The sequence below is a fragment of the Myotis nattereri genome, assembly GCF_964212035.1.
Source record: "Myotis nattereri genome assembly, chromosome: 7".
Classification (NCBI taxonomy): domain Eukaryota; kingdom Metazoa; phylum Chordata; class Mammalia; order Chiroptera; family Vespertilionidae; genus Myotis; species Myotis nattereri.
This window is the reverse complement of record NC_138082.1, coordinates 15739316-15763746: the sequence shown is the minus strand read 5'-3', so window position 1 is coordinate 15763746 and position 24431 is coordinate 15739316. Positions and strand designations below refer to the sequence as shown.

Below are 24431 nucleotides of genomic sequence, written 5' to 3'. Positions count from 1 at the left end.
TGGCTCAGTGCAATCTGAAGAAGCAGCAAAAAATGGAGGCATGACAGAATGGATAGGGATGGATTCACATCACAGAGACAAACAGCACAAATGGAGAAAAATGAATCGGAAGAATGCTGCATGGCTGAAAAGAACCACAGAGTATCAGAGGCATAGTTATGCGTGAACATCCAAACATTAGACACCACAGAGAATTTTGCTGATGATCCTGAAAGAAAACTAGGCATAGTTCACTGTCTTCTTTCTTATTAGCATCTCTGTCAGACCGCCTTGTTACGTCCCACTATGCCATAGGCCGGCTTCTACCCATTCCATCACAACTTCATAGGTCCCAGGCAAGAAATAATCAATTTTAACTGGGAAGATAAAATATTAGGCAGAACCATATGGAATGTCTAAGATTGAAGGTCAAACATCATCAAATACTGCCCTAGCCAGTTTGGCTCAGTGGATAGAGCGTTGGCCTGCGGACCGAAGGGGCCCGGGTTCAATTCCGGTCAAGGGCATGTACCTTAGTTGCAGGCTCCTCGCAGGCCCTGGTTGGGGCTCCTGCTGGAGGCAACCAATTGATACATTTCTCTCACATCCATATTTCTCTCTGTCTTTCCCTCTCTCTTCTACTCTCTCTAAAAATTAATGGAAAAATATCCTCAGGTGAGGATTAAAAACAAAAAGTCGTCAAATACTGACAATTTCAGGTGATTCAATCTTATATAAGATGTTCCTGCAAGGACGAGAGAGTAGTCTAGTTAAAACAAAATGTCATGTCATTATGCACCTTGGATTTCTCGAACAGTCCACAACTAGAAAACTTCCAGTGCCAGGCTACTTTCCCTTGACTTTGTCACTTTTTTCCCCTGCATTTTATAAGCTCATTATGCATATTGAATGCTTCCTTTATGAAAGTGAAGCAGAGAATTGGAATACTAATTCAAACAGCTGCGCTTTATTTTGCCTGGGGACCTATAAAATACTGTTACCACGAGCTGATGGTTAACTGAAGATTATAATTGCATCCATTTCTTTCCCTGGAGGACTCTATCTAAACTTAATATGTGAGGAGAAACCCTGACCGATCCTGAGAACTCATAGAACAACACTGAACAGGAACTAACTTTTCAAAGAATGAATATTTTATGTTGGCCCCTGGAGAATTACATAATTTTTTTCTTATTGCCCTACCAAAATATATAAAGCTCTTGCTGGTGCAGGATACCTACTTATTGAAAACCGGTGGGAATAAGCAGTTGTTGTCGGTTGCTCTGTGCATTGGAACAGAGTTGGCTGGAGGCATGTGCTTGAGAGCCAGTGTTTATGACTGTATTGAGTTCTCTGCTGGCTGAGACCTTTCACTGACAGGCCGCCCCTGCTCTGCCATTTCTACAGCAGCCCCGGGCACCTGAGATGATTCCGTTGTCAGGCTCCCGGCAGATATTACTATTCAGGACACAGTCTGGATGGCTGGTCATTTTAACACTTACTCAGATCATGCAAATATTTTGGGTAAGTATTTTCAAAACCAAGTGAGGACTTCTGTTTTGGACAATATGATGGATTAGGTGTGAAGACAAACTTCTGATTTAGACACTTAAAATACTGGATAAAATATCCCAAAAAAGTTCTTCATTTTATTTTTGCTTTAGTTTTTAACGTGAGATATTAGACCAGTGACGAGTAGAAATGATAAGAAGGTAGAATTCTGGCATGGAGGTGGGGGAAAGGGGTGTGAGCTAGTGTAGGAATATTTACTGCAAGGGTTTCTGAGAGACCAGAGCGTGGGTTTTCAATGGGCCACAAGTTAGATGTCTGTGCCCAAGTGTAATAGGAGGTGAGGTAATATAGTCCTACTAAAGCCAAGATCCCTACCCTCACTGGATGAATGAGAATAAGATTTGTTCCACAGAAGTAGGCTTATCTGGCTACCATTGGCTCTGTGTAGGTAGGGGGCAGGGGGCGGGGGGGGGGGGGAGGGAGGGAGGGAGGGAGAGAGAGAGAGAGAGAGAGAGAGAGAGAGAGAGAGAGAGAGAGAAGGAAATCTTATAGAACTCCTAGTTAAAATCCTATATTCTCATATAAGTTTGGACTAGAATGGGCATTATTTCCATGCTTCTTGCCTTAAAAAATATAGTTTAAAAAATGATCTTAGGTTGGTGATGTTTCTAGGTGCTTGAGGAAAGAAACAAAAATCCTCTCTGGAGGAATACTTTATACCAGTACTTCTCAAGTCTTCAAACGTGAGAATGCATAAGGGTCACTTTGGAATATGGATAGAATGCATTCTCTGGTCCTAGCCCAGTGATGGCGAACCTTTTGAGCTCGGCGTGTCAGCATTTTGAAAAACCCTAACTTAACTCTGGTGCCGTGTCACATATAGAAATTTTTTGATATTTGCAACCATAGTAAAACAAAGACTTATATTTTTGATATTTATTTTATATATTTAAATGCCATTTAACAAAGAAAAATCAACCAAAAAAATGAGTTTGCGTGTCACCTCTGACACGCGTGTCATAGGTTCACCATCACTGCCCTAGCTGCAGATATTCTAATCTGTAGATCTGTGGCAGGGCTTGAAATTTTGCATTTCTAACGCTCACAGATGATGCTGATATTGCTGGTCCACTGAGTAACACTACTTTTAACACAGAATCCTCACAGGTCAAGTTCTAAGGAGCTAAGCTTACATTAAAAATAGACGTAAAAACCCAACATGAGTAAGAGTCAGATGAAACAACAAAGTGTAGAATCAAATCCATAAACACTGAAGTTATTGGCATCATAATGGATCAAATACATTTAAAGATTAATGTGGGTATTGAAAGTATAGTGATGAATTAGATTATCAAAGTTGACCAGTCAATTTAAAACAAAAATCAAATAGAACTTTTACAAATAAAAAATGTAGCACTTAAAATTTAAAACTCAATGAATAGATTAAAACGCTGACTAGATCATGTTTTTCCAACTTTAGCACTGTGGACCATTTGGGCCAGATAATTCTTTCTTTGTGAGTGATACACTGTTTTATGGGATATTAATCAGCATCTTTTGTATCTACTCATTAGATGCCAGTAGCAATCTCCAGGCTATGCCAAATAAAAATTCCCCCAGACATTGCCAAATGTCACCTGGTGGGCAAAATTACCCCTGGTTAAAAACCATGGGATTAGACACAATTGAAAAATGAGAAAAAATAGAAGAGTTATGTCAGAAAATTACCAAAGCTACAGCATAGAAAGAGAAGAAAAATAAAAAATATGAGCAGTTGTCAAAGACAGAGGATAAAGTGAGAAAATCTATCACCCATATTTTCTATTTATGGAAGTAAAAATTACAGAAAATGTGAAGAAAACAATCTTTAAAGAAATAATAGTTGAAAAAATTTAGAATAGATGTAGTATGCCAATTACTTTATTCAGGGGCTTAATGAACCTCAAATAAGAAAAATAAACTAGAAATATTTATTGAAATAGCAAAATATTAATAATAAAGAGAAGATATTGAAAGCAACTAAAGTGGGAGAGGGAGGGCTGGATTACCCACAAAGGGAGGTAATTAAACCAGAGGACAATGTGATAATGTCTTTGAAGTACAGGAAGAAAATGTTTGCCTATAATTATAATTTCAGCAAAAGTATCTTTTAAGAATGAGACCAAAATAAAGACGTGTTCAAATAAAACTGAAACTGAGAGAGCTACTTACTGCAGATTGGTCATCACTAAGGAAACTTCAAAAAGTTCAGGAGGAGACAGATGTTAGAAGGAATGTCTGAGGTAAAGGGTGAAATAGTGAGCAAAGAATCTGCTAAGATTTGGGGTAAATTTAAAAATAATTTCCCTAAAAATCAATAAAATGTTTACTGTGTCGATGTTAAAACAGAAATAAGATAGAATTGAATCGCCTAACAGTTGGGGTTTACATTTTGAGAGAAGAGCAAAGAATTCATTAATTTTAGAGGGAGGGATATGTCATCAGGGAAGGAAATACAGGGGACTTTAAAGAAACAGGAAATGTCCTATTCTTTAAGGTAGGTGGTGTATATGTGACATTTAATTTTTTTCTTTAAACTCTACATATTTATGATAATATGCTTTTTATGCTACATTTCATGGTTATAATATTTTTTAAAAAATTCAATAATATAGGAGTATAACTAGTTAAATGAATAATTTAATATTTTAGTTTGGTTATTACTGAATTACTTCAACTTTGCATATGATTCACATAAGAACACAATATGCCCTAGCCAGTTTGGCTCAGTGGATCAAGTGTTGGCCTGCAGACTGAAGGGTCCCAGGTTCGATTCCAGTCAAGGGCACATTGCAGGCTCAATCCCTGGCCCTGGTCAGGCATGTGCAGGAGACAACCAATCGATGTGTCATTCTCACATTGATGTTTCTATCTCTCGCTGTCTCTCCCCCTCCCTTCCACTGTCTCTAAAAATCAATAGAAAAATATCCTCAGGTGAAGGATTAACAGAAATTAAAATAAAAAATTTTTAAATGAACACGTTATATGGCTTTGACAGTTCCTCTTATGAGCATATTCCTATTTCATTGAAAGGAGTTAACTTGCACTGGTCACCAACTAGTCTTGTGATGTTAAGTTCCAATGTGAATAAATTTGGTGTAGGGAGCCTGAAAGTGTGGCCATGCCTATAGTAACAAATGCCTCATTTCCCTTGGAGAGCTCCAGTCTGTGTCTGTTTAACTGGTACAGTTGTTGATAGCACTCCCCTTCCCTCTCAAAAGTATCCTAGTTTGGATAAAAATTATATAATCTTTCCTCCTAAAGCTATCTACTTAGAAAGTTATATAATTTAACATGGACTAGGTTTTCTCCATCCCACAAACTAGGGAGAATTCTGTGATCTTACTGACTTTTATTTCCCATTAACTTTCTTATATTCATGAAATTGTTCCTAAACCAAACTGATATTATTATTAGTATTATTAGTGTTATTCATGCTAATAAATTACCAATACAAATAGAAATATATATGTACATTTTATATATTAAACTGGATAAATAAAGGACAGAATATTGACCTAAAATATATAGAAAACAGACATAAATACCTTTTGTTTGACCTGTTTTTCTCTTTTGTGCTTGTAGATTATATAAGCCTAAAGATGAAATTAGTGCTTTCTAAAACATATTTTTAACAATGCCTCATAGTTCCATCTATTACATTTATACTAAACAGTATGAGAAAGAGCTGTTCTAAACTTAAAATCAGATCAATTATCCCTAAGTTTAATTGTCATAACAATAATGACAAGAGGGTTGTTTAAAACAAAAAAACCTGCATATCACCAAGACTTTGAACAGTGACATTTCTAGTATTTCTTTCATTTAATAATCCTTTTTGATTTTGAAGAAAATTTCAAACTTGAGAATTAACAGTTAAGTTTATGACTAAGCCAACAAAACAATGAAAACTTGTGAAATAAATATTATGTCATAATGCAAAAACTGTGTTTAAGCTGCACTTGAAATATAAATGCAACATCCAACAAAAGCAGACAATAAAAGAGATGGAGGAAAGTGTTGAAGTAAAATATGATCATGAACTGAACACATCCATTTTTTTCCATCCTCTCCCAAATCCTATCTTATGAAATGGCAGAATCTATGTTTATATCTGTATTGATATCTATATCTGCCTCTACATCTGCATTGTATCCATCTGTCATCTATCTATCTTCAATGTATCCATCTGGGTCATTTAGATCTACATATATATCTCTATTTCTATATGCATATTTCCATCTACTAGGTAGCTTTATAGGTACTTATATCTATATTTATACATATAAATGTATATGACTAAAACCATGAATACATTGAAAATCACATTTTAAAAGGAAGCGCATGAGATCAGATATTAAGCGTAGCTAAATACAGAGGAGACAATAGTTAAAAGTACAGTTAGCAGAAGACACGCATGAAGGAGTAATCCTGAAGAACGCCTAACCCGGATCAAGGAGTACGAACTGTACCAATGACAGTAAGCACAGAATACGACTTTAATTCAAGCACACAGCACATGCAGCTACATTTCCCTTCCTTTTAGTCCCCTTCTCAGACTTCACAAGTGACTTCAATGCTTTCACTTTTTTATACTTGAGAAACGAAATTTAAGTGTGTCCTTGTCTAGGCCCATTTCCTGGCTCCATCCTTTCCTCTTACATAAAGAAATGAGATAATTAAAGCGAAGGCGCCTTATAAACTTTCAAGTATAATAAAAATGTTCCTTTTGTCATTTTCTACAACATTTGCCACCATTGCTGCCACCAAGAGCACTACACCCATGACTACCATAATTACCATCATCACTAACCCATTTAGGCAACCAACCTGCTCTACCAGGCTTCTCTCTGTGTCTGATAATGAAAACCACTGGACTCCTTTAAATGTTCACTGATTCTGACCTCTGGAATTCTGACTTTTGACCTCTGCATACTCCTTGGGCTTGACCGGGAATCAGAGATTCTCAGATATGCAAGGAACTTATTAATGACTCACTTCTTGAGCCCCCTGTACACTGGCCTCCTCACCAGTCTGGTGACAAAGAGCTCATCACTACTCGATGCAGCTACTTTGGCATCTATGATGATCAGAAAACGTCTCTTTACTTTGAGGCTCAAAAGACATTGCTTATAAACATCAAGCTCCTTTTATTTTATTTCTTACCATGAGATTTATAATATTGAGAAGGTCAAGCAGGGCCAAAGTAGGTTTCACAGGAAAGTTAAAAAGGAGACTCTAATGGGTTGGTTTTATTTGGGGGAAGTAAAATAAATGTTAAGTTTTCTATGAGATTCAACCTAACTTAATGGTAAGAGTCAAACTAAAGCCAGGAATAGAGCGTGCCTGCACTTGGAAACCCCTGTCTTCTCTCCTTGGAAACTCTAAGCTTTATGGCAACTGGAAATAACAGATATAAGGCCATTTGATGAGAGGGAATGAAATCTCAGCATCCAAGAGACTTGATTATCAAAATATTCATCAATATTCTTTTTAAAATAATCTCTGTTCTGAGACTAAGTAATAATTGATTCTGTTGGGGTTATTTTTCAAATCCTCAAATGTGTTGCTCTCTTTGTGACAAGCCTCACATTTCTCCCACGCTAACATTTCATACATAAATCCTAAAGCTTTCCACAGAGGAACCAATTATCTCTTCAGTTTCTTTATCATCAATAAATGCTCATAAAAGCATTCCAATTACTTGACTAAAGAGTCTCATTTTTTCAGTGATAATGCATTAATTAAGATTGAGTTCTTAACATTTTTGGCTACAAGAATAGCTTTGAGGGGGAGTCCAGGAACCTTCTGAGACTGTAGCTAAATTTTGTCTATAACTGAACTTCTCTTGGGAAGCTTTCCATAGCTTTCATTCAATTCTAAAAAAAAAAAAATCTACATCCCCAAAATGTTTAAAATGACAGCTTTAGAGGGTGAATATGTGATGTGAATTTTTAAAGTTGAAAATCTACCTTTTCCTAGTATAAATTCTTCATCTGTAGCCATGTCATAAGAAAACTCTTTTGAAGATTCAAATGCTTTTGGATCATTAAAGGCCATTCACAACTTTTTTTTTTTATTACAGTGATCATATACATGTAAGTATATTTTTAATGAATCAAGAGAGACTCATTCTGATTCATTTAAGTAAATTTTTAACAGAGAAAGCATATGATATTGCTGGAAGAGCCCTGAAGAGAATCAGAAAACAGGTTGATAGTTTCAGCACTGGCTGGCATATGTGACCTTGAGCAAAGTCATCTCAGCTCTTGGGGTTTTTATTCTCTCAAGTGAAAAAATGTGTGAATAAAAATAGCTATTCAATAAATTAATTGAATGATAAATATTGATGTGGAGATTTTATCTCAGGACCTCGGAAAGTGTGGGGCCTAGACCTTTCCAATGAGTGAAGGGCAATCTGTTATCTCTGTCATTAGTTACTTACTGCACTGATAGTTGTCCAAATGTTATTGATTACCCCATCGTTTTCCAATTTGTATGGCCAGCTGTGCCTATATATTTCTCTCAACTTTTCCTCAGTATGTTGAAATGATATGATTTATTATTATTTTTCTTAATCTTAAAGGGCAGTTGCTGAAGAAATTTGATGGCTTATTCCTTTAAAAACTTCCAAAGTAGCTGTGACTTTAGGATTGAGACAGAGACACAACACTACCCTTGGAACACCTCAAGCTCAAACCACCTGTGAAGTGCTAATGCACAACTGTTATTGCTGTTGTGTATTTAGCAGCTGTTCAACTAGCTCCAGTCATTTTACTTTCTTAATCACTTTTAAACTATCAGGCAAAAAATATAAAGCATTTATTATTTTGCATGTTTAAAACTAAGTTCCTATGGTGATCTCATATAATATTTAAATGAGAGAGTGAACACGAGGGAGTAGAAAATATAGGGTCTGTGAAGACAGACCCAGGTTCCAGATCTGCCTTGCTGGTTTTGTAGCCCTCACCTGTTAGTTGGTCTTTCTGAGCTCCTAGTTTTTTCCCTTTGGAAACAGAGTAGGCACACAATAAATGTTAACCATTTGTTTATCAACTTTAGAATGCTGACCATTAGGATGCCTGGGAAATAGGTCACTAAACAAATATAAACTTCATAAGAAAAGGTGGAAAGCAAGTGAAGCTCTCTTTTGAATTTTGTTCTGTTATCACTAACAGCTACCAACAGATCTGGCAACACATAGGAAGCTCTCAATAGACATTGGTTGAGTCAATTAATTATTATATGGTGAGTAGCTTATAAGCCACACTGACTCCAGGCTTTTTAATTCTACTACCCAAGTCATTTGATATAATGGGTATGTTAAGACCTGCCCCTGCTTTGTGACTACTTTCTGTCCAAAATTACTCCATTGATGGAGGGGCCAACGAGTGTTCCACTCACCATTATTGCTCTGTCACTATCACCTGTTATTCTAAGACTTCCTTCTGTTCCCAATCAAATCCTGCTGCTTCCCCTGCTACCAACTCCACGTAGTGGCATCTGGTATTTTATACCCAGTCAACACTTTCTAATCATTGCAGCTCAGATAGTTGCAAAATAGGAATTTATGGACATTGTAATGAGCCTTTCTTAACTCTAAGTAAAATGGGGCATACCTTATTAGCTATTGGTTTTTCTGCTGAACTGGCTGTTCATGTACCCACTTGTTTTATAAACATTCAATTGTTTATATATTTTTTTTATTAATTTTTTACATTTATTTGTTTAAATCTGTTTCTTGTTGAATAGGTCCAGATGTGATTAAGAAGAACCATGCATGAATCAAACGAGTGACAGGCTAGTTACCACTCTCCCACTTACAAAACAAGGGGTTGGTTTCTTGTCATGTCAAGCTTTAGGCAGGCATCTTTGTTATTTAACTGCCACCAGGCTCAGCTCCCCTGGACACTGTGATCCTACCTTTTAGTCACCACAGCATACATCATTATATACTGAACATTTTGGAGTTCACAAATATATTTGTAAAAGGCCAATACCTAGGAATGGGAAACTGACTGAAAAATCATGTATAATGATTAGTCATCATTTTTGGTGATGACAATAGTATTTGCATTCCAGGCTTAAGTGAATCCATATACCTTGCAATCACTAAGGATCTTGGGAACAAAAGTTGCAAATGTCACAGAAAAGATATCATGGATTACATTATGTTGGGATGATTATATAAGGCTTGGATGATTTTCCAAGTGCAATATGAGTGGCCAGTGGTCACTTACTCATGTGTTGTAAACCTGGAAAACGGATCATTTTAATAGGCAAGCTTAAGGTTGTATGTGTGTTTTTTAAAATAGAAGTCTACTTTAGTACTTTTTAATTGAAAATAAAAGATTTCTTGATGTTTACTTGGTATTTTGTTCTGAGTATTTATGCAGTATATGAAGAGTTTATTAAACCAGAAGACAAATAAAGGAAGTTGAAAAGCTGAGTTCAAAACCAACATCTGGGCCTAATTTACCTGACAAAAACACTTTCTTAACAAGATCCACTTTATACTCTTTAATCCCTTACATGTATGTAATACCACACTATGTTCAATGCACTTTTGTGCAATTAATTTAAATTGAACCTTCCTTCATATTTTCCCACCAGTTGATAAACCAAGACTCATAGTTTAAAGGGCTAATACATGACAGATATAAGACTAAGAATAGTATAACAATAATAATGACCCACTTTATTGAGCAGGTACTGTAATTCAGTAAAGCCCTTTATTAAGGGCTTTGATATCTAATTACTCATTTAATCCTCACAACAGCCCTAGGAGATAGCTATAATATTATTATTACTCTGACTCTATTTTACAGAGGTTTAGCCAGTAAATGCCAGCACAATTTTAACCCAGGCAGTCTGATTCCAAAAGCCCTCACATACTTTTAATCATAATGTTATACATTCTATTTCCTAAAACATATTAAGATTTCCCCCCTTTCTTTTCTTCCCTCACTACCACCTCTCTTCCTCCTTTTGCCACTAATGCTGAGGAAACAAAACAAAACTTAAGCCCACAGTTGGGGTCAGGATTAGTGAGTCATGCTTTCCTCCATTAGCAGAATTCATAGGAATGGGGAACCAGATGAGCAAATTCTTCCAACAACTTACAAGATCCAGGGCAGCTGCCAGGATGGATGCATCAGGAATGGTCCCCGGCTCACAGCAGTTTAACAGAAATTGAAAGCGCTTCATGCCTTGTCGGATTGCTCCGAGATTCACCACGTTTTTACTTTTTCCACCATCTTGGTTGGAAGACAGATGGTCGTCAAAACTATGGCAACCTGTGGTGGAGGAATGAAGGAGAAAGAGTGTGAAGAATCACAGATTTTAAAAAGACCTTCAAAATGACAACAATGGGTTTTCTGTAGTATTGGCCTGAAAACATTCTCCCTAACTCCGCCTCCCTCCTCTTCATTTTAATGCTTATTTGGACACACCCTGACTTTTGGGAGTCTGGTGGCACATGGCATATGTAAATGTAAATGTGAGGTTTTACAGGTTTTGCATGAGTAAAATTTTGAATACTTTTTGCTACCAGATCCCCTTTTTAATACTTGTGAGAACTCTTGGATGTTTAAAATAATTCTTCCTGTAATCAACAGCTCATTTCTATTTTTATGGAAGATTCGATCACTGTGCAATTTCACACATGTTACATAAACTGACATCAAGGGCAATACTTTGATATGTTAATTGCAAAGAACCACTGACTATTACAGTCAGTCGTAAAGGACCTTAGAGGTTGGCAATTTAACTCCAGGACTTCCAAACCCATCTGAGTATCAGAATTATCTAGGAAGTTCCTGAATCTGATCCAGAGCTTCCAAATCTCTGGAAGCAGAGGGTAAAAATGTGCTTTGTACAGACACCCAGATGACACCGATGCAGCAAACCTGACCACACACTGTGGTGAGAGGTTTGGGGACCACTGATCCCTCCCCTCTTAGTTTTCCGTAGTTAAGTTGCGTACAAATAACAATCAGTCTGGAGCTTATTAAAATTCAAAATATCAGGTTCCATCGCTAGAGACTTTGGTTCCATAGGGCTATGTTTATTTTTAACAAACATTCCACTGATTTTGATACAGAAAGTCTAAGGGATCACACATTAAGGAAAAAAATAGTACACAGTATTGTTTTGCATCATTTTTATCCCCAAATTCTTTTTTAAAAACCTAAATATCTCATGACTCTTCTGCTTCTAATATATATATATATATTATATATATATATAATATCTAATATCTAATATATATATATTTATATATATATAAATAAATTTCTTATATAAGGTTATTATGTTGAATATCATTTTTAAAATCAGGCATACACTCCTTCTCAGGATTCTGAAATATACTTCCAACACCTAAAACTTACCCCCACTGATTTAGAGTTTGATTTAATTTATGCTCATGACATTCATTTATGATGTTACCAACTCCTGGTCCTCACTGAGAAGTCACAGATCTGATTTCCAGAAATGGTTTTCTCACCTCTCTGTCAAGAATATCCTGATTCCTCCTACCTGTGGCCCCACTCTCCGCCTGCTGCCTCAGCATAAAGGCAAAAGTATGGATGGTATCGGAGATTTGTTTTAAAATACATTTAAAAAAACATAAAAGATAGATTAAGCAAATACGGGAAAAAATTTAATTATTATTGCAAGTGGGTGATGGTTATTTAGGATCTGTTGGACCATTCTCTTAACTTTTTGGTCTATGTTTGAAAATTTCCATAAGTACAAAAATGGCTCAGAATACAATTAAAATATAATTATCAAAATTTCCCATATTTCATTTCTTATGATTTCAGAGAAGAAAGGAGAAGGAGAGAGAGATAGAAACATCAATGATGAGAGACAATTATCTATTGACTGCCTCCTGCACGCCCCACACCGGGGATTGAGCCGGAAACCTAGGCATAAGCTCTGACAGGGAATCTAACCATGACCTCCTGGTTCATAGGTCAATGCTCAACCACTGAACCATGCAGGCTGGGCTGAATATAATTCTTAGGCTGCATAACACTTACCAAGACGCTTGAAGAAATTCTCCTCTTCATCTCTTCCATTTTCCATTCCACTCCCAGGCCCGCCTTCGGAGAGCTTCACTGCACTGGTAAATTTGACCTGAGAAGAAAAGGAAAGTAGCCAGATGACTAAGTTCAATTCTTTGTGTATATTCTAACCCTTGTCTTGAAAAATAAGATGCTTAGAATATGAAGGTTACTTCTGACTTCCACATCTGGTTAGTCATACTTTGTAACTATAATTTGAAGAAAGATCCTGGTCATAGATTGAAAGTAAAATAATCAGACACTATGAAAATAATTTAGTAAAAAAATTGAAGTATTCCTAGAGTTCAATTTTTATTAAATTCAAACTGAAAACCAGGAACAGAAAGCCATCTTCGTTCTTTACAAATAACACCACCACAATTGAGAATCAGACCAGAAAGAAAGCAGAATAGAGATTTCAAATCTCCATAGAAGAACCAGTATAAATTTGTTTATAAAGTACACTGTAGTTAAAATGCAATAGCATGGGTCCTTCTAAGAATTAAGATGTATTCTCAATCTTGCCCTTAAGCCAACAATAATCAAAATTTCCAACAAAGCAAGGAGGCTATGGGCCTCATAAACTCTCAAATCCCTGGCCAATATTTTAGCATAAAGAATGTGAAATGTGAATTATAAATATATCTTCTAAATGTCTTATAATGTTGCTATATTCTTTATATAATTTCAAAATATTACTTTTACAAGAGATAGAAGAAACCTGGTTTTAGTAAGATTCAAAGAAGGAAGCATGTAAGCAAATAATTTCTCTATAAAAATATAACTGATCATAAGCTAAAAGTCTCAGTGGTCGGGCTATGAATCATTCATAAGAAAAACTCTTATAAGAAATGGATTTCCCTGAGAATTATTACCTGTTCCAAATCACATGCTACTGCATTGCGTAACAGTATTATGAAGAAACACTTAATGGGAAAAGTCATCCTGAGTTTCTTTATCTTTTTCAATAGGGAGAATGGTTCAGCTGATGCAAAAAGTAGTGGAAGAAGAATAAATTGTGTGTGTGTGTGTGTGTGTATAATCACTATAGAATTACGTATTCTTGGAAAGGGGCTTGAGATATCAGGAATTTTACATGTGTGTTAAAAGTTAATACAGCTAGGAAGTAACACACACACATACACCTATATCTGCATTATAATTTTACATAAAAATTTTGCCACACTTTTCCTTTTTTCCTTTATAATGTCTACTATTAAGACATCTTAGCCCTAGCTGGTTTGGCTCAGTGGATAGAGTGTCATCCTGTGGACTGAAGAGTCTGGGTTCGATTCTGGTCAAGGGCACATACCTCGGTTGCAGGCTCCTCCCCGGCCCCAGACCCTGATCAGGGCTCATGCAACCAATTTATATGTTTCTCTTACATTGATATTTCTGTCTTTCCCTCTCTCTTCCACTCTCTCTAAAAATCAATGGAAAAAAATCCTTGGGTGAGGATTTAAAAAATATATATACATATATATTATTTAATAAATATATATGTATATATATTTTAAAGACATCTTAGTTTTCATTGCTCATCTAACTAAGTTTCCTAAATTTGTTCAACTTAAAGAGAGTTTCTTCAATGTTCTTTGGCCCCTCCAGGTGTTTAGCATTTCTCAGCCGTAACAATTTTTCATCAGCGACTCCAACATCCTCCCACAGAAGTAATGTCCTGTTTACCTTGGAGCTCTGCCTGATGAAAGACAGGCGGTCCACAGAGCTGATGTCCAGGAGGTCCTCCACGCCATCCGCCAGGCCTGAGAGGGAGGATCGCTTCAGCCAGTTCCCTATTTAATAATTTTTTAAAAAATCAGACTATTATAGCATTTTCTCCCAAATGGATTAAAACAGAAATGCCAGCATGTACCCAACAAGCAATGAAAGTTGAATGGCTTGATATAAATAGAAGTGAAAGGAAATTGTTTTTAATGTACATGCTTTGAATCTAAATGGTCAGAGTTGGACTATAAAATTACACGAATAAGTAAGAACAGGACTAAAAGAACCTAAGCCTCCTAGGTGAATTAAACCATAATATATCCCATTCTCCTTGACAACTTTCATATCTTCCAGTAAGTCCCATTGATTTTCCCTTTAGTAGTACTCAAACCTGACCACTTATCTCTGTCTACATGGTCAATACCCAGTCCTCATACCGGAGCCACACTCTCTCTTATCCACTCGGGCTCCCTCCAATCTGCTTTCCATGCTGTGATCTTTTAGAAAAAGTTTACCTGCTCATGTTACTACTATTCAACATCCTACCTGGGCTATGGAGGGTTTAGGGTAGAGAGTCAAACTGGCCTGCATGCTCTGGCCCCTGTCACTCTACCATAGTCATGCAGCCCCTCTTCTCCTAGGCTCAGCTCTTCCATTTCTCTCCCTCCTAATATTTTTGCATATTTTATGGCTACCACCTGCAGCCGTGGGCAAATTACGGCCCGTGGGCCGGATCCAGCCCGTTTGAAATGAATAAAACTAAAAAAAAAAAAAGACTGTACCCTTTTATGTAATGATGTTTACTTTGAATTTATATTAGTTCACACAAACACTCCATCTATGCTTTTGTTCCGGCCCTCCGGTCCAGTTTAAGAACCCATTGTGGCCCTTGAGTAAAAAAGTTTGCCCACCCCTGACCTAGAGTGCTCTCCTTCCTCCTTCCCTTAAGATCTTCCTCCAGTCCCAGCTAGTTTTGCTCAGTGGATAGAGCATTGGCTTGCAGACTGAAGGGTCCCAGGTTCGATTCTGGTCAAGGGCACATGCCCAGGTTGTGAGTTCCATCCCCAGTGGGGGCTGTGCAGGAGGCAGCCGATCAATGATTCTCTCTCAATGATTCTCTCTCTCTCTCTCCCTATCCTTTCCTCCCTGAAATCAATAAAAAATATTATATATATATATATATATATATATATATATATATATATATATATAAAGGGTGTCCCGAAATCCATGCAAGAAGTAATTTTGATAGAAAACACAGGTTTATAATTAAAAAATGTAAATTTTTTTATTGATTCATAAAGTATATAGTATAGGATTATGTATGGATTAGCATATCAGGTAAATGGCCTCCATGGCTTTGCTGGCACATACACACTCTTTTGTTGAAATTTTCCATGACCATTCTGCATAAATGTGGCTGAATTTCAATGAGGCTCATTTTCATCTTGATGGCTTGGTTAATCGACAACATTGCCACATTTGGGGTTCAGAAAATCCATGAGTGATTGTTGAGAAACAAATGCACCCACAACGTGTCACTGTTTGGTGCGGATTTGGGGTTGGAGGCATCATCGGACCGTTCTTCTTTGAAAATGCGGCTGCTCAGGCAATAACAAAAGAGTGCGTATGTGCCAGCAAAGCCGTGGAGGCCATTTACCCAACATGCTATTCCGTACATAACCCTATACTGTACACTTTATGAATCAATAAAAAATTTACAATTTTTAATTATAAACCTGTGTTTTCTATCAAAATTACTTCTTGCGTGAATTTTGGGACATATATATATATATTTGTTTTTAAAGAAAAAGAAATAAAAGATCTTCCTCTAAGAAACCTTCTGTGATTCCTGTCCCTTCTCCCTTTAAGGCCAGGTCTTATTGTTGCATGCATTTGATGCCTTGTGTATATTTCCTTTATAAAATCCATAGTTTGCCACTATATTCAGTTACATGATTATCTGTCACGCCTGCTAGATTGCAAGTTCTGCAAAATGGGGCGCTGTGTAATTTTGCTTACCGTTTAATACCTGATGCCTAACATAATGTTTGCACCCTGTAGAAACACATAGTAGGAGTTTGAGAAATATCTGTGTGTGTGTGTGTGTGTGTGTGTGTGTGTGTGTGTGTGTTTAAATGAGTAAATGAATGCAGTCAGTTTTGGCCTTTCACTTGAAGGCTTTCCCTTTCTGCATCCTATCATGCATTGCTCTGTTTTGATTATGAGTTTGTTTGCGGGCGTGACATGGAATAAGAGAATCCATAAATAAATACAGACATACTTTTACCTATGGGGAGTTTCAGCTTCTTCCGAAGGGAAATTCTTCGGGACCGTGAGCGGGCGCGTCGGTCAGAGGTGTTCCCTGAGTGGGCAGTGGTGCACTCCGAAGTGTCCTGCTCAGACTGGCTGCTGGTGTCACTGGCTGCACTCTGGGATTTGAACATCTTGCGCCAGAAATCCTTCCGCCCCAGGTTGCCCCCTTGCATTTGTTCATCGCTGAAAGCAAGCAGAGGCGAGAATTAAATATGTGATACACTGTGAAATTCTCTTAAATTTCTTTCAACCCCCTGCCAATGGCACATAGGCAACTCATGCAGGATTTATCTCTGAAGGGCTGGGATGTGGAAAGAGTGGGAGTGGAAGGAGGAAGACCAAGGTTGACTCTCTGAATTCTTCCTGAAAACAGTCATGTCTCAGATGTCAAATTGAAATGACTTTTTTTTTCAGCCTTAATAAAAAGACTAAATTTTATTGCAGGTATTCGTCTGCAGGTGTGAGTCATAATAGCAGCAGCACTTACAGTGACAGTAAATATTTAACCGCTTTTGGAAGTTCCCTGAAGCATGTGCACAATTGTATCATACTCCCCACCCCCACTCCAGTTTAGTATAATTCTTGACATTAAAAAACTCACAAAAAGTACTTGAATAAATGAAATGTAATCACCACACCCAAGGGATGAATCATTCAACAATTGTTCACTAAATTATTTTCAGAATGCCAAATTATTTGGCTTACTTTAGTCAAAGAAACTTAAGTAAGGTTTAAAAGTAAAAATATTTGCTGCAGCTGATGTGGTTCAGTGGTTGAGCATCAACCCATGAACCAGGAGGTCATGGTTTGATTCCTGGACAGGGCCCTTCAATGATTCTCTCTCATCATTTATGTTTTTATACCTCTCTCCCCCTACCTTCCTCTCTCTGAAATCAATTTTTTAAAAAAGTAAAAACATTAGTCCCATACAATAAAACAAATGGGAACATCTTCAAAGAGATTTTTAAGTAGGGCATTTCACAAGAGAAAAGAGACAAGTGGCCAATTTTATGCAGACTTTAATCTCATTAGGAATTTTAAAAGAAGATAGTTAAAATGAGATCCCCATTTTCACTCATCAAGTTGGCAAACATTTTGGGGGTAAAAAGGAAAGCAATGGTTACTATCATACTGCCAGCAATGCCTTACAATGATTAAAACTTTCTGGAAGGTAATTTGGTTATCCAAAGCCTATATCTACACCCATGACTGAAAAATTCAACTTCCAGGAAGTTATCACAAGGAAATGATGGGACAACATGCTAACATAAAAGAGGATCAAATGCTCACTGAGGTATTATTGATCAACACTGAAAAACTGAAAATAATCTAAATGTTCAACTCTAGGGATACAGTTAAAATAAATGATGGGATTTCCATATAATGACATGCTCCATAGACATTAAAATCCTATTTTAGAAAATTATTGATATGAAAAATGTTGAAGATATAGTGAAAAGTTAAAACAATGATCAAATAAATTAGACAGGATAAGACCAGGTTAATAATAATTTAAAAAGTACACTTGTATGCATGTATATGAGTATGAGCTTATGTGTATATATGCTAAAAAATGTACCCAACAAAACATACCAAAAGTTTACATTAATTGTCTCCAGTTGATGGTATTCTGGTTTTAAAACTATTTTTCTCTATGCTTTTCTGTGTTTTCCACATTCATTAATTTGAACAACATATATGACTTTAGTAATGTGGAAAGAGAAGGTTATAGAAAATGCCTAGTAACATGATAAAAAGTTGTTCATGTGATTCAAGGCTTAAAAGCTTTGGAGTTAAATTTGCAATCTACCCCAAACTTGACAATACTGTGTAAAGCAATGATTTTCTAGAGATATTTAATGGGGATCCATATTTTGTCATTCAAAATCTCATCAGAGAACTAAATACCTTTTATTCTTATTTTAAACCAGGGAAATCTGTTTATCAATTATGGTATGATTTTTATTCTTAAACCAGGGTAATCTGTTTATCAAATATGGTATCAAATCAATGTTTTTGAATTTGACTTCTCAGTTATTTTTATAAAATGATCACAGTGCATGAAGCATTTCTTACCTTTGGGGAATGTGCGATACATGACTACATGATCTGGGTGGGAAAACATTCATGGAGGCTGTAATTTATCAGCTTTCTCAATAAATGCTACATCAGCTTTGCTCAATGAGTGTGTATCAATAAGTAGTTTCAGAGAAAAGAGCATATGAAACTGCTTTTTATATTACTCAGTTAAAGTGATTTATTTAAGGAGGGAGAAGGAGAAGAAAAGGTAAGAAGGGGAGGGGAAGGGAGGAGAGAGGAGAAGATAAAAGAGGAGCCAGACTCATCCATCTACCCATCTTTCTCCAATGCTACACAGAAGACATTTGGCATGCCCATCTCCTGGGCCAACTCAGGTCAGGGGAAGGTTCTATATCTGACATTCTATGACATCCCTTCAAGTGGAAATTTTTATGTAGAGGCCTAGGAAAACATGTATCTTCATTCGAGGGGAAAGAAGAGAGGTGCTAAATGCGGAGAAATTAGGTGGGGTTTACAGAATACTGAAGAAAGAGAATATTTTGTAGTCTACAAAACTAAATTACCTAGGAAGATAAATGGTTTTATTTTTTAATTCGATTTACTATTAGATAATTCTTATCAGATTAGCTCAATAATTGCTAGAATAATTTTGGAAAAAAGTCCTGCTTTTTCAGACAGATTCTGTGTATAAGGATTTTTAACTAGTCTTGTGGCTATTCAGGTATAGACCTTTGCTTTTCACATTAATTTTTCTTTTTTCCTAGAGCTTACATTTGGATTTTTACCATTTCCTTGAAGACTTCCTTAAAGAAAAAACTAAACCTCAATTTTGAAAAAGTTAAAGAAAACAAAGGTTTAAGGGTAATCTGTCAAGTTTATCTTTTCATTGATTGCTTGTAATTTATTCATTCAAATATATATTAAGTGCCTACTATGTGCCAAACACCATCTAGGCATTGGGGCTATCCTGGTAGGCAAAAACTCACATAGTCCCTGGGCCTATAGAGTTAATTTACTTCTCACATTTCTCTACCCATTTAGGGGAGTCTCTAAGATTTTTCAAGGGCTATCACAACTGTAAGGGCTTTTTATCCTTTAAAGGTTTTGTTTGCTTACAGTAGATTATTACCAAGGTCCTATTTGATGCCTAATATTCTTGACTATGGAGAGAGGATACCATAAAAGCTACACTACCTGCAGAATTTCTGGAAGGATAATTATTTAATAGTAAGTCAGGGTTCTGGGAAGTAAAATAATGTACCTAAAAGGATGTACACATTTTAAATTTTGATTATGCCACTTGTGCAAGCAGTCCTCAAAAGAAGAATTAATGTGCCCTGGCCAGTGTGGCTCAGTTGGTGGGAGCATTGTCCCATACAGAAAAGTCATGGGCTCAATTCCTGGTCAGGGCACATGCTTGGGTTGTGGTATTCAATCCCCAGCCCTGGTTGGGGAACATGGGGGAGGCAGCCAATCTGTTTCTCTCTTACATCTCTCTCTTTCTCTCTCTTATTTCTCTCTCTCTCTCTGTCTCTCTCTCTCCTTTTATCTTCCTCTCTCTCTCTTACTCCCTCCCTCCCTCCCTCCCCCTCTCTCTAAAAAGCAATGAAACTGTCCTCAGATGAGGATTTAAAAAAACCAAAAGAATTAATGCAAATGAGCCTAGGCTGTTTATTTAACGTCTACAGTAATCTTCATATTTTCTGGGGACACTAATTTCAAGATGCTTTTCATTTTGCCATTATGAAAAGTAGAGATAAACTAATATCAGAGGCTTCCTATAGGCACGAGGTTGATTATTTATGATTTGATTCTGTAGAGATGAATGGCTTTGGGAATGAAAAGTAAAGGGCAGAAGCAAGGCAAAGTTTAAAAAAACAACAACAACATCAACAAATAGCAGTTTGGAAAATAAAATTTCTTCCATTGGGAAGTGCTCAGCCCACTACATTGGACACAAACCCAGGGCTACTTACTGCTCTGGAGTCTGTGAGGGCCGACCAGATAGGAAGCTGCGACATTCCTCAGGTGCAGAGGACACTGGGCCTTTATCCACAACGCTTCCTGCCTCTGACCTAAGCAAATGGTGCATTCCACCAATCACAACAGGGCAGGACACCACTTCTCAGCATCTCGTATACTTCACAACACTCCACTCTAGACAACCACATGGCTTGCAAACCCCATGTCAACAGAATCTATGTTGGTATGGAATTTATATCTTACCATTTGACTCATGACCCAGCTACCTATTGCCTAAGAATTCCACGACTGCTAACAGAATCATTAACTGCAGGCAGGATTTTAAGTATAGGATTTTCTTTTAATCTTTGTGGCATTTTTCATAAAATAGGCATACAATAAATGTATGTTTATTAGAAATAAAAACAGCAGAGTTCTGTTTAGCAATTCATCTTTTGATGTGTTAAAAATATCATTTAACTGAAGAGGATGATATGGTAGCAGTAATTGCTTTTTCTTCCTGAACAAAAATTTATATTATCTCTAAAAGAAATGAAACACAGATTAAATACGTAAGTAAGAGCTATGAAGTGCAGTTCAAGTGCATGGAAGTTTGGGATCAACTGAGCTCTGCTTCATACAGAGACAGGACTTATTTGATGGTAAACTCATTCCTTTTCTAAGCCATCAGTGATTCCATTTATGCAAAGTAACTCTGCACTGGAGTTACACACAGTGTCGGGAACCACATGGACATGCAACAGAAGATTATATTCTACAGACACAGGCAAACACTAATATTCAGAGAGCTCAAGCTTCCAACCTTTTACTGCCTACAGGCTTAGATTCTGGCTCATTCTCCTCCACCCTTTTCCCTGGTGCCAACTTCTCCGCACTGTCAAGTAAAGCACTGAGGGCCACTCTCCTGAAGACATTCCCATGAGCCTCTTTGATAAATTGGACCAGCTGACGGATGTCACAGTACAGCCCCTATTTGGAAGCAAGAAGGAAAGTGTGAGGAAAGGTAGTTGTGTGAGTGTATAGTTTTCATAGGAAGCGGGGGGGGGGGGGAGGGGGGATAATTCTTTGGGCTTAGATGAGCACTGGGATCGTAAGGGAAGACAATTTCCTATGATAAAATTGATGGTAAACCTCCTCTCCCTTGTTCCTATGGCTACATTACTAGGAACCTTGCATGTCCTTCTAGTGTGCAAAAGAATGGTTATCATGCTTCATATTCAGAAAGTTGGCTGTATCATTAGAAAGACATTGATTTATACTTTTAACCACTGGATTCCCAAGCTTTAATTTTGTTCTCTTAATTGTGACCTCTGAAGAGATGCCTGCAAAAACAAAATGCAATCAGAATTTTGTTTATACTAGAGATTTCAGTCCCTGTTGAGCTTCTCCAAATTTTCTACATCATTGTGATAAAATTGTTAAGTCCTCTATACACTTCTGACAGACTCTAACATTCAAGGATGATGCATTTTGCTGAAAAGATTTAACAAATAACATGTATGTTGCACCTCATTTGAACGTGAACTTGACTACGAATTTAAGATGATGCAGGGCTATTAAAACCAATATACTGGTAATTCAATATTTAAAAATACATGCAGCATTTTTGGGGGAGGGGATTAAGCTTTGCACTCAGCATTTCCCCCTCTCTTCCTTCTTTAAGAAGGCTGTCATTGTATTTTTTTTTTGTCTTAGGAAATATTCATGGCAAAGCAGAACATAAAAGCCTAAAAAAAACACTTACCTTGATAGTTTTGAGTTTTAAAACCTAAGACCAGTGGGACAATGATCTTTGAAAAAGCAGAAGGAATAGCTACTAAGGAAAACGTGGAGACTGTCCTTTCAGTGCTGTGGGCAGCAAGGCCCTGTGCCCTCACTCTGCTCTTTGGCAGCTACTCCATGGAAGGGGCAAGGCCCAAGAAGCAAGGTTCCAAACTCTCCAGAGTGCATGCAGCAAAAGCACTAGTGAAATAGCTGGTGTGAACCAATGACTGGAACCCATGGAGCCTCCCAGGCCCTAGGTCCCACCTAAAACTTGCACTGCTCTGCGAAGTGGAGGAAGCCAAGAATGACTGAGCTTCAACTTCCAGCCATTCTAGGGGAAGAGTGGTTCCAAGTCAAATTGAAGATGATTTACAGAAAATTAAGAAATGTAGTATTTCTTCCATACATGATGTCATAATACATGCTATAATAAGATGTGTAAGAGCTCACATGTGTTATAATCAACTTGTCAAACAACTTCTTTCTTTGACCAAATTGAATGTGTAGATGGTGTCCATATTATTCTCAAGCTCCTAGGATCTTGCTGGGGTGGCTTTGACAACCAGGAAAATTAAATTCCCTTTGGTTTGGGGTTTTAGTCTCTTTATCTACAGATAAGTGAATAGTTTCAATTGTTTAGAATATCTTAAGTAAATTCCTCAGATAGTGGCCACATATGTAAATGGACTGATTTCTGCATTAGGAGTCATAATATGTAACGAATTGGCAAAACAGAGAAACTCTTTTACTCCCCAGTAATGAACCTGAGTTCATCTCTTCCCTTCACATCTATTGGCCTGAATGTACATTTCGGTACACAATCTCCTGTGTAGTAATTAAGCATTAACCTTTTACAGCCTGGCTTGCTCTACTTGTGGCTTCAGTGGCTTAATTAACACAGTCATTTATGAAGAGTAGCTAAAAGAATACAGCCCCCAATTAGAAAAACCCAACTATTTCAGCAGCATACTTGCATTAATTTTTAAAGTAAGTACAATTTTAAAAGATGCTTGGTATAACATTTTTTAATATTTCATGAGCTAACATGCTGTGCTCCAGCACCTTCTTTCTGAAGGGCTCAAAGTATTTTGCAACTATTACACCAACCACCACAGAAGCCCTGAGATGAGGAGGGAGAGAAATCTGGTTACAGCTAGGATGATGAGTAACAGGGAAATGTGTTGCTAAGGCTCCACCATGAGTTACTGGTAACATTGGAAAAGCAGGTATTTTAGACTTCAACTTCTTTTTCTCATGATTTGTAGGAGTGAAGAAACACAGTGTTTCTTCTCTACTTGAGAACTTTTCCCTGATAGAGACAAAGATTTCCTGTGGGAAGGAAAGGTGAGCTTCTCACCAGATTCTCAGAGCTGTGCAGTTCATGTGTGGTTGAAGCGCAGCGTGTGATGAGGGCCTTAAACATGGCACTGACGATAATGCCTTCCACATTTTGGGCTGTGGATTTGTTGTCCACTGTGGTGAAGTTATTTCCAAAACCAGCCTTGTCTGGAATGCAAAGGAGCCAATTAAAGGCAGTTTCCATCAAGCCACACAGTTTAAAGAAGTACTGGGCACCCAGGAATTAAGGAAGGGTACACAGAATACCGAAACAGAGGATTAAAAATACCCCTGGTTTAGTAACCTTTCCATGGACTTGGAGATAAACAATTCATAGTCTCTTTCAGAGTCTTTATTATGACACTAGAGGCCCGGTGCACACATTCGTGCATGGGTGGGGTCCATCTGACCTGGCCTGATCAGGGCCGATCAGGTCAGGCCAGCCGGCAGGGAGGAGCCATGGATGGTTGGCCAGCCTGCACAGCCCTCTTTTCAAACTCCTGGTCGAACTCCCGGTCAAACTCCCAGTCCAGGGGACAATTTGCATATTATTATTTTATTATGTAGGATATTCCACTGCTTTATGGAGTGCTTTAATTGATAAATCTCAGCAAAGAAAAGAGAAACAACTGTTGATCCTAAGGAAAACCTAGATCTAGAGTAGTT

The 24431-nt window shown here is 37.3% G+C and overlaps 1 protein-coding gene across 5 annotated transcripts in view; it reads right to left on the bottom strand.

Moving 5' to 3' along the window:
- UNC80 (unc-80 homolog, NALCN channel complex subunit) overlaps window positions 1–24431 on the bottom strand; it is a 175753-nt gene that overhangs the window by 100386 nt on the left and 50936 nt on the right. For 3 of the 5 annotated variants that reach the window (XM_081095147.1, XM_081095145.1, XM_081095146.1), the window contains exons 16-22: window positions 23785–23933; window positions 21466–21632; window positions 20657–20755; window positions 16609–16823; window positions 14286–14392; window positions 12576–12672; window positions 10654–10826 (exon numbers count right to left, since the gene is read on the bottom strand). In XM_081095147.1, coding sequence (XP_080951273.1) covers window positions 10654–10826; window positions 12576–12672; window positions 14286–14392; window positions 16609–16823; window positions 20657–20755; window positions 21466–21632; window positions 23785–23933 — 1007 coding nt within the window. The remainder of the gene's footprint in view (window positions 1–10653; window positions 10827–12575; window positions 12673–14285; window positions 14393–16608; window positions 16824–20656; window positions 20756–21465; window positions 21633–23784; window positions 23934–24431) is intronic. The other 2 variants (XM_081095148.1, XM_081095149.1) reach the window with 1 other exon arrangement.